This window comes from Plecotus auritus (genome assembly GCF_963455305.1).
Source record: "Plecotus auritus genome assembly, chromosome: 9".
Taxonomy (NCBI): Eukaryota; Metazoa; Chordata; class Mammalia; order Chiroptera; family Vespertilionidae; genus Plecotus; species Plecotus auritus.
Window position 1 is genome coordinate 42622855 of NC_137783.1, and position 17986 is coordinate 42640840.

General features: G+C 38.0%; 1 protein-coding gene across 7 annotated transcripts in view; it reads right to left on the bottom strand.

Moving 5' to 3' along the window:
* Positions 1 to 17986, bottom strand: part of HERC4 (HECT and RLD domain containing E3 ubiquitin protein ligase 4) — a 105370-nt gene that overhangs the window by 21683 nt on the left and 65701 nt on the right. For 4 of the 7 annotated variants that reach the window (XM_080642484.1, XM_080642489.1, XM_080642485.1 and 1 more), the window contains 2 exons: positions 7934 to 8053; positions 627 to 650 (listed from right to left, as the gene is read on the bottom strand). In XM_080642484.1, coding sequence (XP_080498610.1) covers positions 627 to 650; positions 7934 to 8053 — 144 coding nt within the window. The remainder of the gene's footprint in view (positions 1 to 626; positions 651 to 7933; positions 8054 to 17986) is intronic. The other 3 variants (XM_080642487.1, XM_080642486.1, XM_080642490.1) reach the window with 1 other exon arrangement.

A 17986-nucleotide genomic window follows, 5' to 3' on the forward strand; every position in this document is an offset into this window, starting at 1 on the left:
TAGGCCTGTAACTTAAAGCTAACTCTAAATGCTTCATTGGTTCAAGTAGGAAAAAAGCAAAGCAAAAAAGCAAAGCAAAACAAAACAAAACCTAGCCTATACCAAAAGTATAAAGGAACTTCTGTAATGTTTCCAAGTATTAAAAAGGTAGGTTTAGGATTGCTGATTATATAAAACAAAGTGAGGAAGATGATCATGCTGAAAGTTTATTTAATTTTATGACCACTTCTAGCATCATTAAAAATTGAAGATCATTTTACTTCTCTAATATAAAATATTTTCTACTTATTGTGTAAGCATATGTCAAATTTTAAAAGTTTTGCTTTTTTATATTCTAAGGACATATTAAATTTTATGCTGGAAGACTTTAGGAGGATAGGAACGAATTTTAAGCAAATACTGTTGAAAGGAATCATACAGGTGTAAGGTTAAATTGAAAATAGGGTTTAATTTTCTTCATAAAATGCCTCTGAAATTCTATACAGGATAATTTCTAAACATTCATTTTTATAAATGTGCATATATATTTTAAAGTCACACACAGGAGAAACCTTTGGCTCTCCTATCTCTTAAGACAAAGCAGAGTCTATTTTACTCTGAACATGAGACTATTACACCAAACTTACCTCAGTTAATCCATGGTTGACATCCTAAGACAGCCGTGCAGAATGTAACAATGAGGAAAGAGCAACGTTAGTGTCCAAATTTAACTATTTCTATTCAAAGTAGCATTTCATATATTTTGCTAGGGAATATTGAATTAATGTAGACCAAAATACATCTACAACAAAACTTACCCTTTCCACATATACCTTATATATTATAAATGTAACACCTTTGTTTCAGGTACCTTTGATCATAAAATTATTGAGGCTTGAATATAATAAAATTTGGTTTCAGCAACTAAGCACCCTATTTGCAGAATGTAGGTAGAGCAGGGCAACTAATCCTAGCCCAACTTGGTCTTAAAGAAATAATTTTAGGGCTCAGTTTCTCTACCTGGCAAAACATAAGTTTGATTGTGAAGAGAGATGTGAACTGGAAAGAATATGAAAAATAATGAGACAAGTGGAAAACTTGAGAAAAGAAGAAAAAATATTAGATATCAAGCAAAATGGTTTATCTGAATGGCACTGAAGGGACAACCAGATTAAAATCATTACTAGAAATTTCAATTACTGGTATAGTACCTTAGACAGAAGTTCAAACATTAAAAAATTTAATGCTTAAAAAGTAAGGATGGCCTTGGTCAGTGTTGTCAAAGGTTAGAGCATCGGCCCTCGCATGGAAGGGTCACAGGTTCCATTCACATACCTGGGTTGCAGGTTCAATCACAGGCTCTGGTGGGGGCTCATGCAAGAGACAACCAGTTGATGTCTCTCTCTCACATCATGTTTCTCTCTCCCTTCCTCTCTCTCTCTAAAAACATCAATAAAAAAATCATATCCTCGGGTGGGGATAAAAAAACAAAAAAACTTCATGAAACATGTAAAGAGAAAAAGGATGGGAAGGTGGAAGGAGATGAGGTGCAGTTAGGGGTCTCACCAGTACAAAAGCATATTAGAAGGAAAGTAAAGAATTTCACAGAATTAGGTTTTAATAGTTAGGAATTAGGGAAGTGTATACCTGATAGATTATGGCATAAAGAAAAATATAATAAAGGTAAAATAATTTCCCAGCAGTGTTTAGAACAAGGTAAAGTGATGTGTGTGTACAAATAAAATTTATACACATGTATTTCTTATAATTCACTAGAGGCCCGATGCATGGAAAATCGTGCAAGAGTAGGCCTTCCTTCCCTGGGCTGCCAGCACCGGCTTCCCTCCGGCACCCGGGACCTGGGCTGGTTTCCCTCTGGCCCCGGCTTCATCAGGAAGGACATCCAGAAGACATCCAGTTTAATTAGCATATTACCCTTTTATTATTATAGATAGTAATTACGTTTTACCAAAGAATATTTCAAACTTTCACATTGAAGCAATGAAATTATTTTAAGATCATCCATGTGCAATAATGGCACACATGTATGTATGTGTGTATATATATATATACACACACACATGTACAGTATATGTGTATCTAAATACACATATGAACACAACTGTATCATCACAAAATAGCATGTATGTACCCTTACGATAGATTCTTTAAAACTTTACTTATAGGGTCACATAATGCTCAACTCAGTATTAAGACTCGTGATGCAAAAGTATGAATTTTATTAAAAAGCCCCAGGAAAAAAAGTCTTGAGAGTAATGTGTAAATGTGAAAGTGTTTTGAACTCTAAAAGAAAAATGCTCTGTGAGGTTAAATGTCATAATATATAACTTAATGAACTATTTAAGAGTTACATAGTCCAAGACCTTAAATGTAAACTGTGAGCCTTTTATTCCCAGAGATAGATTAGAAGAACTCAAATCAGGATTTTGGTTCCGGATTCTGATTTGTAAGATATGATATTAAACTCACTAAGCAAATTAAATAGGGAACAAGTGGAAACGGCTACAACCACCTATTCAATATCACTGTTACAAATAAAGGAAAAGCATGTGGCTGAAAGAACAGAGTAATAGAGGGCAATTCTTAAGTATAGCAACCATATTAACGGATCTGAAGAGAATGAGAAGCAAAGGAAAGTTAAGAAATAAGAAGGTGGTCCTCTTACTGCCCTCCTTTACCAGAAAATAATTTCACTGAAATAGCTCCCAAGAAATTAAATTTGATATCACCTCAGCTATATACTAAGAGGAATTTAGATACAGGCCTGCCAACTTAGAAGCAAACAATCAAACCATAGCTGTTACATTTAGCACAAGATTATTGCTAACTAAAAAAAACAAAACACCTATTAGACTGGCATTTCTCTTAACTTGTTAAGAATACAAGTAGTTTATGACCTATATACTAGATATAAGTTCAGATGTCAAAGGACATCTGATCTAATTCACAGGGATCCAGGAGGATATGACTCTCTTGAATAATGTTTCTAAAACGGGGCTTGTAGATTCCTGAGGGACATATCCTCAGTGTTATATGAGTACTCCAGGAGGATTTTTAATTTTAGGTTTTCATAGCAATAATTTTTTTAAAAACTGATTAAAAATCTAAAATTAGGATAATCCATTTATAATACCAGTATTACCATGAGACTCTAAGAGTTGCAATAATTATGATTATAACCACACTGGCACCAAACAGGATCTCTATGTATAGGACTCTAGACATAAATGGTGTGCTTGATGAGTGAATGCCAAATGAGTATCAGATCTCATCCTAAAAGCAAATGTTTTACTGTAGTTCACATAGAGAAAGGCAGCAAGAGAACAGTTATCAGATACCTCAGAATAGAGGCTACTGCCAAACTTAAAATATGTGTCAAGACAGCCAATACTAATAATCACCCATCTACCAAGACTTAACTATGCCCCAGGAACTGCCCTAAGCACTTTAAATAGATCAGATCAATAAATCTTCTCAATAATATAAAAGGTAGGTACTATTATTCCTACTTTACAGAAAAAGAATTGTCATTTCCCCCAAGAATATAAATAATATATATTTAATATAAATAACAAATGCTGAAATAGAATTTGAACCTGGGTGCACTTATGTTACACTGCTTCTTTATCATATTTTGGTGTAAGCCTAGATTCCTGATCAGAACATAATCATCCTCCATGCTAAATATTAACTTTATTTTAAAACTTGTAGTGTTATACATAATTTATAAATTTGTTATGTTTTTAGTTCTTTTAAAAGCTAAGCGGCAGCCCTAGCCGGTCTGGCTCAGTGGATAGAGCAGGGGTCCTCAAACTTTTTAAACAGAGGGCCAGTTCACTGTCCCTCAGACCGTTGGAGGGCCGGACTATAGTTTAAAAAAAAACAAAACTATGAACAAATTCCTGTGCGCACTGCGGGCCCAGGACGAGTCGGCTGCTAAGCAGGACAGGCAGCGGCACCCGGCGGGCCGGATAAATGTCCTCGGCGGGCCGCAGTTTGAGGATGCCTGGGATAGAGCATCGACCTGCGAACTGAAAGGTCTCAGGTTCGATTCTGGTCAAGGGCACATACCGGGTTGCAGGCTCGATCCCCAGTGGGGGACTTGCAGGGGGCAGCCAATCCATGATTCTCTCTCATCATGGATGTTTCTCTCTCTCTTCCTTACTCTCTGAAATCAATATGTGTGTGTGTGTGTGTGTGTGTGTGTGTGTGTATATATATATATATATATATATATATATATATATATTAAAAATAAAAACCTAAGCAGAAGTTTAGAACTAGTTTAGGATTTGTATATATTTAAATAAATAAATAAAAATATATATATATATAAAAGCCTAAGTGACCATTATGATGGAACAACCGGTCAACCAATCGCTATGATGCGCACTGACCACTAGGGGCAGATGCTCAACACAGGAGCTGCCCCCTAGTGGTCAGTGAGCTCCCACAGGGGGAGTGCTGCTCAGCCAGAAACGGGGCTCATGCCTGGTGAGCGCTGCTGCGGCGGCGGGAGCCTCTCCCGACTCTGCGGCAGCACTAATGAGTGGCAACAGTAGGAGCAGCGGGACAGGATGAGCAGGAGCAGCGTGATGCCCGGCCCCGGTCGGGCTCCTCCCTGGCTGCCTGCTGCTTGGCACACTGCTACATCCCCCAAGGGGTCCCAGATTGCTAGAGGGATGTCCAACTGCTGGTTTAGGCCCGATCCTGTGGGCCTAAATGCTGCTCAATGACCTACAGTACTCTTGGTGGTGAGTTAGGACTTATATGTGAATCTTGGAATAAACAAAGTTCATTTACTGAAGCACCAATTTTCCTCAATGTTAAACAATTTAAATCTCCTTTTCATGGTAACAAATACAGGGGTGGACAAAAGTAGGTTTACAGTTGTGAGTACACAAAATAGTTCTTTTTTGTATTATTATTATTATTAACTAGAGACCCGATGCATGAAGATTCGTGCAAGAATGGGCCTTCCTTCCCCTGGCTGCCGGCACTGCCTTCACTCTGGCTGGAGCTGCCTTGCCGCCTTTCCGCCTTCCCACGCTGCCCAGAGGCCCCAAGCAGCTGGGCTGGTGTGGAACACCTGCATCGTTGCCATGCAAGCGTCCCACCCCGCCCCCAGCCGCTTGGAGCCTGTGTATGCAAATTAACCCACCATCTTTGTTGTGTTAATTTGCATACTCACTCCTGATTGGCTGGTGAGCATCGCGAAGGTACGGTCAATTAGCATGTTTCTCTTTTATTAGTGTAGATTCTTTTAGATATTTTTCCATAGGAACAACTGTAAACCTATTTATGCCCACTCCTGTACTATGTCCAAAATGTGTGTTCATTCGAAGATAACATGAGACTTCTAACAAGTCTCACAGGGGGAACGTTAACCTCAAGAAATAGATTTTTTTTTCCTCTGCTCTCAGGGATGCTGTGGAGAAAGAGTTTGAAGAGCTTTGCCTAGGTGATAGATTTAATTTAAATAGGGAAGGAAAAGGAAATATTTATTCAGAACTTCTTGAAAGTATGGCCTGTGGTTGTTGTTCTCTATTCCTCACCTCCAAATTTCCCTTAAGTATGTGGCACCCTAGATTAGCATTAGCCAGATTGCCAATAACCTTCATATAACCAAATTCACTGCTTAATTTGATGATTTTATCCTATTTCTCAGCATTCAACAGAGCCTCTCCTTCACTTAATTTTGGTTTCCACAATCCCCTTCTAGTTTTCCTCCTGCCTTACCCCACTCCTTAATCTTTGTTGATTTCTCTCCTTTCCTCATTTCACCTCCAATCCATCAGCAATTCTTGTCCCTTTTATCTCTGAGAGGTATTTCAAGTCTACTTCCTTCTTCCATCTCAACAAACAACCACCTAGTCAAACCAATCATTTTATCTCCCCTAATCTACTGAAACAGTCTTCCAACTAGTCTTCCCCTCTTCATTTTTGCTTTATTCTCCTCACTCCATTCTCCATAGAGCTGACAGAATGATGATTTAAAAATATAAATCATATTGTAATTCCCCTCTGCTTACCACCCTTCAATGGCTTACCATAACACTTCATATAAAATCCAAGTTTCTGATCCTAATTTATAAAATCTCCATGATCTAGCCACCTGTCCATTTCTCTGACCCTTTCACAGAACCCTTCCGACTCCCATATTTTAGCCATACTGGCCTCTTTCTATCCTTCAAACATGTCAAGCTTGTTCTCACCACGGTCTTTACTGATGTACATTTTCCCTGAAATTCTCTCTACTCTGATCTTACACAGCTGTTTCTTAACATTCAGATTACAGCTCATACTTCATTAGACAAGACTTTTCTGATTATCCAATTGTATGAAACCATACAGTCTTTATTACATTTTCTATTTTAATTCTCTATATAAGTACATATTATTAACCAATATTTTTTCCCTTAGATTACTGTTCATCTTGTCCACTAGATTATAAGTTCCATGAGGATAAGACCCTTAACTATCTGGTTTGTTACTGTACTAGTATTTCCTGTTACCTAGGGTATTCCCAATAAATATTTGTTGAATGAGCAAATGAGTAGACCTAAATCTATAGAATAACTGTAAATTAGACCTAGATTCCTAGTGATTTCGAGGGGTGGGGTGGGATGGGATGGGGGAGGAGAGATTAACAAATCTCTTCCAATCCAGACCCAAGTACCTAGAAGTAACCTGATACCTATAGATGAGATTATACTAAAAATAGCATGCACAGACTGACCACATTGCCATCCAAAAACTACAATACTTTTTTAGTGCCTACTAGACACATATTACAGACACTATTAGAGGTGCTGGTGAATAAACTGACAAGAGCACCATTCCACAAGGAATTTGCACATGATGCCCAGGCAAGGAACGAAAGGCTACTCACCCTTCTACAACTCCTATATACATAATGCTTAAGTTCTCTGCTTCAGGGTGGAAAAGGGGGCCTCAAGTACACTATAAAGGTTAGCAACTAAGAGTATTAACCTGACTGTTTTATATCTAGCTGCTTACCCATTTCCATATTAAAATTTTACATGCCGAATTCAAGTTTTATAAGACTATGCTATTATTTTAATGGGGATATTAAGTGGTAGTTATTAGAGACTTAGCAACATAGAAAGAAGTATATACACATGTAGATGTACAAGAAGAAATCTGAAATTAAAAATTAAACACATAAAAGGGGAAATAATAAAAAATAGATCAATGGTCCTAGGGCTCTCAGTTCTGAGGCTCTAATCCAGGGGTGGGCAAACTTTTTGACTCGAGGGCCACAATAGGTTCTTAAACTGGTCCGGAGGGCCGGAACAAAAGCATGGATGGAGTGTTTGTGTGAACTAATATAAATTCAAAGTAAAGGAGCGGAGGGGAGAGCAAGAGAACCGGATAGAACAGCCGGATCCGGCCCGCGGGCCGTAGTTTGCCCACGGCTGCCTAATCTAACAACAGTAATACTATCCTATACAATAAAGAGCTAATATGCTAATTAGGCCAAACAGCCCAATGACCTTCTGGACGAAGCCAGGGCTGCGAGGGCTGAGCCCCTTGCACGAATTTTGTGCATTGAGCCTCTAGTATTCTTAGGATTACAGTCTCAGGAACTCTTAATACTCTCAACATTAGAAAATTAAGAGGCAATCACCTGGAAAATAAACGAAGGTTATAAATCCATGTCAAATTTGCATTGTTCTTTAGAAAAGTATGATCTATCTTTTTGATTTGGCTTTGGTGTAAGAGTGGAATGTTTATTATAAATAAATATGCATAACATGTAACTGCTCCTTTGCAATGTGTTTTTATTTCAATCGTAAGCCCTGGAAAGAAGCTCTGAAAAAACTTTGGTGTTTCTAAGACAAGCAATTGCTTTCATATTAGGACAAATGATACATAAAAATGAAATCGTAAAATAAAATAGGAAACATACCATTCCATAGGCCTGCTGTTGAACCCAGTTGATATAATCATTCCTTATGTCTATCAATTCTTGTACTTCATGTATATAAAATTTATCATACTGTATAATCTGCCCCGCTTTCTCATTTACCTACAAAAAAAAGTGTAAATAACATTAACTTAACTACTACCTGAGAATGAAAAGTGTTTTAATAGAAAAAGGTTTGAGATTTCTTAGCTAATTTCCTCTTCCTATAAAAAATAATTTACTGAGTGCCTACTATATGCACATATTAAGTGTATGTGAAACAGATTTATAAGATCTAATATATGCATTCAGTACCTGAAAATCTAGTATAAATGAAATTTATATAACCACCACCCAGTATGAGAAATGTGCCATTAAAATACATATAGTATATATAAACTAGAGATTATAAGGACTTCTGGTTGGGGATGGGACTTATAGCTAATGTTTTTAAGAGGTGTCAGTGGGCAGGATGCGAAAAATACAGACAATGTAAATTACAACCTTAGAAATTACTTAATAATTACAAAGGGAAAAACAAATCTTTACAGTGGAGAGAACCACCTTAACTGAGGGATCAAACTAATAATCATCACCAATACTGGAATAATCAAACATTATCCAGCTTATGTAATGCATCAGGAAATGCAGACATTATCTCTGAAGCAAAAAGAGGTTTACTGTGAATCTAATCAAGTCTCTTGATCTAAATTCCAGTTTATAGGAAATACAAAGGATAGAGGAACAAGTCAAACATCACCCTAAGCAAACAATATTACAAACCTCCTGACTTTAGGAGTTCTATAAGAAGACTGGCCAGGATTCTCCAAAAAGTCAAAGTAATGAGATTAAAAAAAATGGGGGTTCCAAATTTTTCCCGTGGGAGTGCCTTCAAACCAACGTGAGAGTCAGGAGATAGAGTTCAAGCAGAAAGCAGCAGTTTTATCAGACAGAGGAGTCACAGATCAGAGACTGAGATTGCCAACGTGGCAGACAGCAAGAAAAAAAAAAAAGCTCAGAAAGAATCCCAGAGGGTAAAGCCACAAAATCTGTATGCAAATTCTCTCTACATCTTTCAATAACTCTTAAACTGAAAGTGTTCAAGGTGAGTCTTGGGGGGCAGGGGAACACCCCAACAAAAGAAAGCAACGGGAGGCTACTCTTAAAATAGATTTCAAGACAAGCATTTCCAGAGTAAAAATGGCACATTCATAAGACAAGATAATTAATTTATCAAGAAGTCACAACAATCAGAAAATAAGAGTGCTTCAAAATACATAAAGGGGAAAATCAACAGACCCACTTACCACCGCTGAAAATTTTAACAGCCCTCTCTCAGTAACTGATAGAAAAAAACACACCTAAGCATAGAAGATTTAAACAACATTTCCAACCAACTATTATAGAACATTCCACCCAGTAATTATACATGGAACAGACACTAAAATAGACCATATAATAAGTCTTAATAAAACATTTAGAAGAATACAAAGTATGTTCTCTGACCACAATGGAATTAAACTCAATGTTAACAAAAAGATATTTGGAAAGCCTAGAACATTGGCAATTAAACAAAACACTTCTAAATTCTCCAAAGTTTTTCTTGAATCCACCAGGGAGCTAAAGTCATAAGATAACCCAGTAACTTGAATTCCAAGTACGGACAGAAGTTTCTTGAGAGAAACAGGATGCCAGAAATGGGTCACCTGTGGCGGAGCAGGAGGAAGATACTGCTGTCATACACGTAGGAAAGAAATCACCTAAAATGATAATTGCTTATATCTGACTATGGGATAACTTCTATATAGAACCCCTGGGAGCTTCAGACAGTTGGCACTCGTTCATACATCCTCAATGCCCATAAGAATAACTGAGAATAGCAATCAAGAGCCTCTCTCAGTGGTGCAAGGAACTGGCTTCTACTGTGAGAAAGGAACAAGGCCTGACACCCTGCCCAGATACTTCTCTCATGTAGAAAGAGCAGAAGCTTTCAGCCACTGAGAAAAGGGAAGCGAATGCCATGCCTTATTGCTGGAGGCATGGTAGGAAGGGGGGCAGGAACAGACTTGAGCCCAGAATCTTACATCAGTAAAACTAGAGGACCCCTGCTATAGGGGCCAGGGGTAGGGTGTGAGGGTGGGCAGAAACTTTGAGAGACTTCCCTCCTCAAGATCCAGGTACACATAATCTACCTAAGATGGAGGCTATAGCACAACAAAGAACCTTTCTTTTCTGTCTCCTCTACCAATGTTGAAAGCATTAACAAGTAGCATCAGTTTACCACTGAGAAAGTGCAAGAGTGAAGAAAGAAACTCCTCTAAGGAGCAGGCATGCAGACTGAAGCACAAATACTGAGAAAAACACTTTGACATTTCATCTCCACCTTACAAATCAGGCAACATTAGAAGAATTTGAGGCTTCTGGTGCAATAAATGAAGGTACTAGAGAAAACTAAAATCTCAATCCCAGTTTAACTCCTGAAGAGAATGATTTAAATTCCCACAATAACAGGCAAAGAAGAAGAGAGATGCATCCATTTACAGGTTTTTAATCTATTTACTTCAGCCTCTACTATTTAATAGGCAACCAAAAAAAAAAGGCGCAAAATAAACAAACAAAAATAGTCTTGAGGAAAGCTATCAATCATGAGTCAAGACTCAAAAGATGTTTCAGATATTGAAGCATAAAGATAGGGTCTTTAGAAAAAATATTTTGAACTTAATAAAAATAAAATACAAGTCAAAATTTGTGGGATGTTGGTAAAGAAGAACATAGAAGAAAAGTTAAAGCATTAAATTATTTTAAAAAATCAATGATCCAAGCCTCTGCTTTAAGAACCATTTTTTTTAGATTATCAAATGAAGGTAAAATCAAGTAGAGGGAGGGAAATAAAGAGCAGAAATTGATGAAAGAAAACAGAAAAACGCTAGAGAAAAATCAGTGAAGGAAATGTGTTTTATAAAAAGACCAATAAAATTGAGAAGCCTCTAACCAAACTAAGTAAGAGAGAAGCCACAAGTTATCACTACCAGGAATGAAAGAAGGAACATTACCACATAGATATCTTACCAATATTGACTGAAGAAACAGAAAACAAATTACACTTTATTTTTAAAATTTAATGTTAAAAATTTTAAGTTTCCATAAAGAAAACTCCAGACCAAGATGGTTTCACTGGTAAGTTTATCTAACATTTTCCCCCCTCAACCGAGGATATACTTTTTAAAACTGCTTTTACAAAGAGAAAAGGGGGGGGGGGGTCAATACAAGAGAGAAAAATTGTTCAGTTGTTGCCTCCCATGCTGGGAGGCAAACCTACAACCTGGGCATGTGCTCTGACCCGTAATAAAACCTGCCACCCTATGGTGTATGGAATGACATGCCATCCAACTGAACCACAAGGGCCAAGGCTCTGTCTATTAGGATAGAAAAAGGGCCTCTTTTCCCCTTGTTGTAGCCTTCCACAATTTATGAGAAGCACTTAGTAATTAAATGCCAAGACTGTTAGCTCCTGATTCAAACAACCCCTCTGTTCAAACTGAAGGACAAGATAAACTACTTTCAAGCTGCATTATTGCATACACCCCCTCCCTGTTTTTACAACTCAGGGATAATTAATAGAAAGTTCCAATCCCTCCTCCCCGTCAAACAGGCCTCTTTTGAACTCTTGCTCTAAGCATGTTTTACAAGCTTGAGAAAAATGCCGATAAGACACCTCCCTAGGATATCTGCTCAAACTGTCTCCTGAAGAACAAATTACAACCCACCCTGATGTCTGCTCAACTTCAGCCCAAGATTCTCCTCCCTTCCTTCTGCTTAGCAACAGTGAAGCCTTAAAAGGGGAAGCCACCATTTGTTTTTTGCCCTTGTATTGTTTTTTGCCCAATGCATTGGCCCTTTCCTTTTGGGAAAGTGAAATAAACTTCCTCTCTGCATCTATCTCTTCACTCAGTTGTGAATTCTTTCACAGCCTGCACCATAAGCCAAACACCCTAACACTACGTAACATTTAAGAAAGAAATAATACCAATCTTAAACCAACTCAGAAAATGTGAAGAGGGATCATTCCTTAATTCATTTTATGAAGCCAGAATAACCTTGATACTAAAAGCTGATGGCAATATGAGAAACAAAAATTATCAGATCAACATCCTTTATGAACATAGACATAAAATCCTCAACAAATATTAGCAAATTAAATCTAACAGTATATATAAAATATAATAGGTAATGCCCAAGTGGAGTTTATCCCAGGAATGTAAGGTTGGTATAATATTCAAATATCAATGCATTTTATTACATTATAGGGAGGGAAAAAAGCAAAAAAAAAAAAAAAATTTGCTCATCTCAATCAACAGTTGCAGAAAAGAACATCTAACAAAATTGAACACCTATTAAAAACACTTTCAGCAAACCAAGAATAGATGGAAACTTCTTCAAATAGATAAAGCCTACTTTAAAAATAAAAACTCCACAGACCAGCTGGTATAAGTCAGTGATTGAGCATCAACCCATGAACAGGACATCAGTTCAATTCCCAGTCAGACCAGGGTTGCAGGCTCGATCCCCTGTGGGGGGCCTGCAGGAGGCTGCCTATTAATGATTCTCTCTCATCACTGATGTTTCTATCTCTCTCTCCCTCTCCCTTTCTCTCTATGAAAGCAATAAAACATTAAACACACACACACTCACTCCAACAGCTTGAATATCATACTTATTGGTAAATTATCAAATGCTTTCTTTCTAAGATTAGGAACTAAGCAAGGATATCGACTGAAACCACTTATACTCAACATTGTACTCAATGTCTTAGAGTTAGTAAAATAAGAAAATAACACAACTGTGTACATAAGAAATCCCAATGAATCTATGAGAATTATTGAAACTTATAAATTAATTTATCAAGGTCACACAGTATAAGGCCAATACATAAAGTTGAACTTAATTTCTTCATACTAGCAACAAATACTTGGAAAAAAATTAAATTATAACACAAAATTATCAAAAACAAAATATTAAAGAATGTAACAAAAGATATGGAAGACCTCTGAAAACTACAAAATATTGCTGAGAAAATAAAGAAACCTAAATGAGATATATTACATTCATAAATTGGAAAAAGACTAACAAGACTCAAAAAACGAGTGTAACTGAACTCCAGTTTTATAAAAAGTAGTGATGTAAAAAACATTTTTGGTACAACAGAGGAAAATTGCATATGTCTAGATAGATAGGTATTACAGAATCATAGTTAATTTCTTTTAAGAAAAATAACAATATTACTCTTTTGTAGGAAAATGACTAAGAAAATGAATGCTGAGATGTTAAAGGGCAATATCAGGATTTAATTTTAAATGATTTAATAAAGTATTCAGTACACACACATTTATAAAGCAAATGTGATAGCATAACAATGGCTGAATCTAGAATGGGAGGACATATAGGTTATCTATTTTGGTTGTATTTCAATGTGTCTGTATATAGGACGATATTGAAAATGAAAATTAGAGAGTGGGACGAGAAGAGGTAAACCAAAGAACTTATATATTTATATGCATAGCCTATGGACACAGGCAATAGGGGGGAAAAACCTGGGGGTGTGGGAAGTGGTTGGGAAGAGGAGGGTAAAGTAGGAGACATCTATAATACTATCAACAATAAAAAATGTATTTCTTAAAAAAGAGAAAAAAATTTAAATGAAGTGAATGGAAAGGATTTCAAAAAGGTTTGAAGAGGTTCTTGGCAGAGAGAATAGCATGAACTAAAGGAGACAAAAATTTGTATACACCTGCTCCAGCTAAACTGCTGGTTCAAGAATGAGAGGCACATGAAGCAGAGCTGGATCCAATATGCAGCTTGGAACTAAGCCCGGCTATAGCCTGTCTAGGTCAGCCAACCTCTACCAACTTTCAGAATGAAGCAGGGGCCACTCCAGTAGTAATGAGAATAAATGCTTATTACTGTATACTAGTGGTCGGCAAACTGCGGCTCACGAGCCACATGCAGCTCTTTGGCCCCTTGAGTGTGGCTCTTCCACAAAATACCACGGCCTGGGCGAGTCTATTTTGAAGAAGTGGTGTTAGAAGAAGTTTAAGTTTAAAAAATTTGGCTCTCAAAAGGCATTTCAATCGTACTGTTAATATTTGGCTCTGTTGACTAAAGAGTTTGCTGACCACTGCTGTATACCAATGACTTTCAGTGTGTTTTGTTGCAGAGCATTACTGTGGCGAGAGCTGATAGGGATATAAGGTTTTAGAATCAATAAGTGATAGAATCAGTGATATTTTATGCAACTTATTCTGTTGGCAGAGTGAAGTATATGGTCAAGAATGAGTACAGAGGCTAGTGGTAGCAAACTGAATCAGGATATTAAGATTCAAGGTTTCTAGTCTAGATAATAAGAATGCAGAGGTCATGGTAACTAATTGGTTATAGAAAAATAGGAGAGGAGTCAAAGACAACTCCAAAACAAATGCTGGCAACATACATACAAGTCAGGAAAAGACAACAATCTTGATGAGGCAGGTATGAGAGCTGGGAACGCTGAGAAATTTGGTATTAAACCTATTTTTAGTTTAAAACAATGGCAAAACTGCCAAGTAGCTCAAGAGGAAGGTTTGCCCCAAACACATAATTTAGAACTATTTTCCTTAAAGGGGACAACTAAAGCTGTGGGTGGCAGGAGGTGAGGGAGAGGTATAGTGAAGGGCCAAATGCAGACACTTAGATGCCACATTTAGGAAAAGACCATTTAAAAAACAAAGAAAGCTGATGTTACATATAAATTAAAGAAAACTAGCTAAATTTCCTAGGGAGAATAACAAAAATAATTGTTTATAATTTTTTTTTTTAAATCACACACACTCACTCTGAACCAACTAAGCAGTGCTTGAAAGGAGTCATCTAGTCGAGGTATAAATCTACCACACAGTGCTTGTGTCCAATCAGTTGCTAAAGAAACAGGAGATGAATGGAAGAACAAGTAAAATGAGTAAGAGATACATATATAGTTCTTTGCTTCTAACGGCACTTTAAATTTTCACTGAATTGCAGATTTTACCTTAAAATCCACTCAGATATTATGTTCCAGTAATAAAATAATAGCTATCATTAGGGATCACTTACTGAGTAGATGTCATGTACATTGTCTCTTTTAATCTTTAAACCCCTATGACCTAGATACTATTATCATCATCACATGGATGAATATATACTAAGGCTTAGAGTTCAAGAAACTTAACCGAGGTCATACAGCTAACAGAGCAAGCAATCTAACTCAGGTCTCTTTAATACACATGCATTCTTCTTCTTTTTTTTAAAAAAATCCTACTGGAAGACATGCTTAGAGAGAGGAAAGGAATGAGGGGGAAAGAGGAAGAAAGACAGAGAGATACTGATCATTTGCCTTCTGCAGGAACCCAGACCAGGAATTGAACACGCAACCTTTTGGTGTACGGGATGATGCTCCAACCAAGCCATTCCAGCCAGGCCACATGTGCACTCTTAACTCATTATACGACTATCTCATCTTATTCTTTAATATATGTATGTACATACACAAAAGAGAATAGGTGAGTATTTGTACATAAAAATGTGTGCATATATTTAGAATACTTTGTATTAGAATATGTATGTAAAAATACATATACAAGTGTCTTTTTAACTTTTATTAGTAAGTTAAAAATTATGTCATTAAGTACCACCAATGCTTGATCCTGTGGCCCACTCTTGAGGATACAAATAACCCAGTTTAAGAAGCACATATTAATAGTACTGCTTTCATTTTCAAAGTTAAAACTTTTAATCTCTCTGTTCATTGAAAATAGCCCTGGGAGAAACCAAGATGACGGCATAGGTAAACACCTGAACTTGCTGCCTCGCACAACCACTTCAAAACTACAACTAAAAGACAAAACGGACATCATCCAGAACCACAGGAAGGCTGGCTGAGTGGAAATTCTACAACTAGAACAGGGGTGGGCAAACTTTTTGACTCGAGGGCCACAATGGGTTCTTAAACTGGACCAGAGGGCCGGAACAAAAGCATGGATGGAGTGTTTGTGTGAACTAATATAAATTCAAAGTAAAGGAGCGGAGGGGAGAGCAAGAGAACCCTGCGCTCTTTCGGCTCCGCGGGCCGGATAGAACAGCCGAACGGGCCGGATCCGGCCCACGGGCCGTAGTTTGCCCACGGCTGAACTAGAAGGAAAGAGAAAAGCACACTGAGACTCAGAGGAGCTGCAGGAGGCAGAAATACTGAGACGCGCGCGCAGAGAGGACTGGCAACTGAGTGAGCGGTGGGCTTTCTCAAGCGGGAGGGAGACAAAAGCTCCCGACTGCACTGAACTCCAGTTCCGAGTGAGACTCTGGGGACCCAGACTCATATGGGGTGAAACTGGACCATCAGGAAAGAGAAAAAGCACACTGAGACTCAGAGGAACTGTGGAAGGCAGAGGTACCCAGGCGCGCATGAGAGGGCGGGCAACTGAGTATGCGGCTTGCTTTCTCAAGTGGGAGGAAGACAAAAGCTCCCGACTGCACTGAACTCCAGTTCCAGGCGAGATTCTGGGGACCCAGACTCATTTGGGGAGAAACTGGACTGTCTGGCAGCGGGTGGAAATCGAGGGCAGCTTTCTCTCAGAGGTGCTTGCAGCGATTACCACAGGACACTGAGACACAAGGGCCTATTAGGGCAGGGCTGATGGGAAACCAATGCTGTCTGCTCCGCCCTGAGACTCCGCCCCATTCAAGCAGAGCACAGAGGCTTTTGCAAGTCTTCTCCCATAAATAAGGGTGTCTCCAGCACAGAAGTTCTCCCAGCGTAGACACAGCTGATCATCACAGCCAGTTGGCCTGGAGGTTAATTCCTCCCATTGATACCAACAACAATCAAGGCTTAACTACAACAAGACTGTGCACACAGCCCACAAAGGGGTGCACCAAGAGTGTCCACCTCAGGTAACTGGGGAGGCTGAGCCACTGGGCCCTATAGGACAACTAGCACACAAAGCCACTCTATCAACTCAGGGAAGCAGCCAAACTGCGGAGACAAAGAAACAGATCACAAATGAAAGAATGGAGGGAAGCAAACTACTGGATATAGAGTTCAAAACCACCGTTACAAGGTTTTTCAAGAATTTTCTAAAAAGGCCGATAAATTTAGAGAGACCCTCAAGGATATGAAAAAGGGCCAACTAGAAATTAAGCATACACTGACTGAAATAAAAAATATTATACAGAGATCTAACACCAGACCAGAGGATCGCAAGAATCAAGTCAAAGATGTGAAATACAAAGAGGTAAAAAGCACTCAACTGGAAAAGAAAAAAGAAAAAAGAATCCAAAAATATGAAGATAGTTTAAGGAGCCTCTGAGACAACTTCAAGCGTACCAACATCCGAATTATGGGGGTGCCAAAAGAAGAGAGAGAGCAAGATACTGAAAACCTATGTGAAGAAATAATGACCGAAAACTTCCCCCATCTGGTGAAAGAAATAGACTTACAACTCCAGGAAGTGCAGAGAACCCCAAACAAAAGGAATCCAAAGAGGACCACACCAAGACACATCATAATTAAAATGCCAAGGGCAAAAGACAAAGAGAGAATATTAAAAGCAGCAAGACAAAAACAGTTAGTTACCTACAAGGGAGCACCCATATGACTGTCAGTGGATTTCTCAACAGAAACTATGCAGGCCAGAAGGGAGTGGCAAGAAATATTCAAAGTGATGAATAGCAAGAACCTACAACCAAGATTACTCTACCCAGCAAAGCTGTCATTTAGAATTGAAGGGCAGATAAAGAGCTTCACAGATAAGAAAAAGCTAAAGGAGTTCATCACCACCAGACCAGTATTATATGAAATGCTGAAAGGTATTCTTTAAGAAGAGGAAGAAGAAGAAAAAGGTAAGGATAAAAATTATGAACAACAAATACATATCTATCAACAAGTGGATCTAAAAATCAAGTGAATAAAAAAATCTGATGAACAGAATAAACTGGTGAATATAATAGAATCAGGGGCATAGAAAGGGAGTGAAAGGGAGTGGACTGACA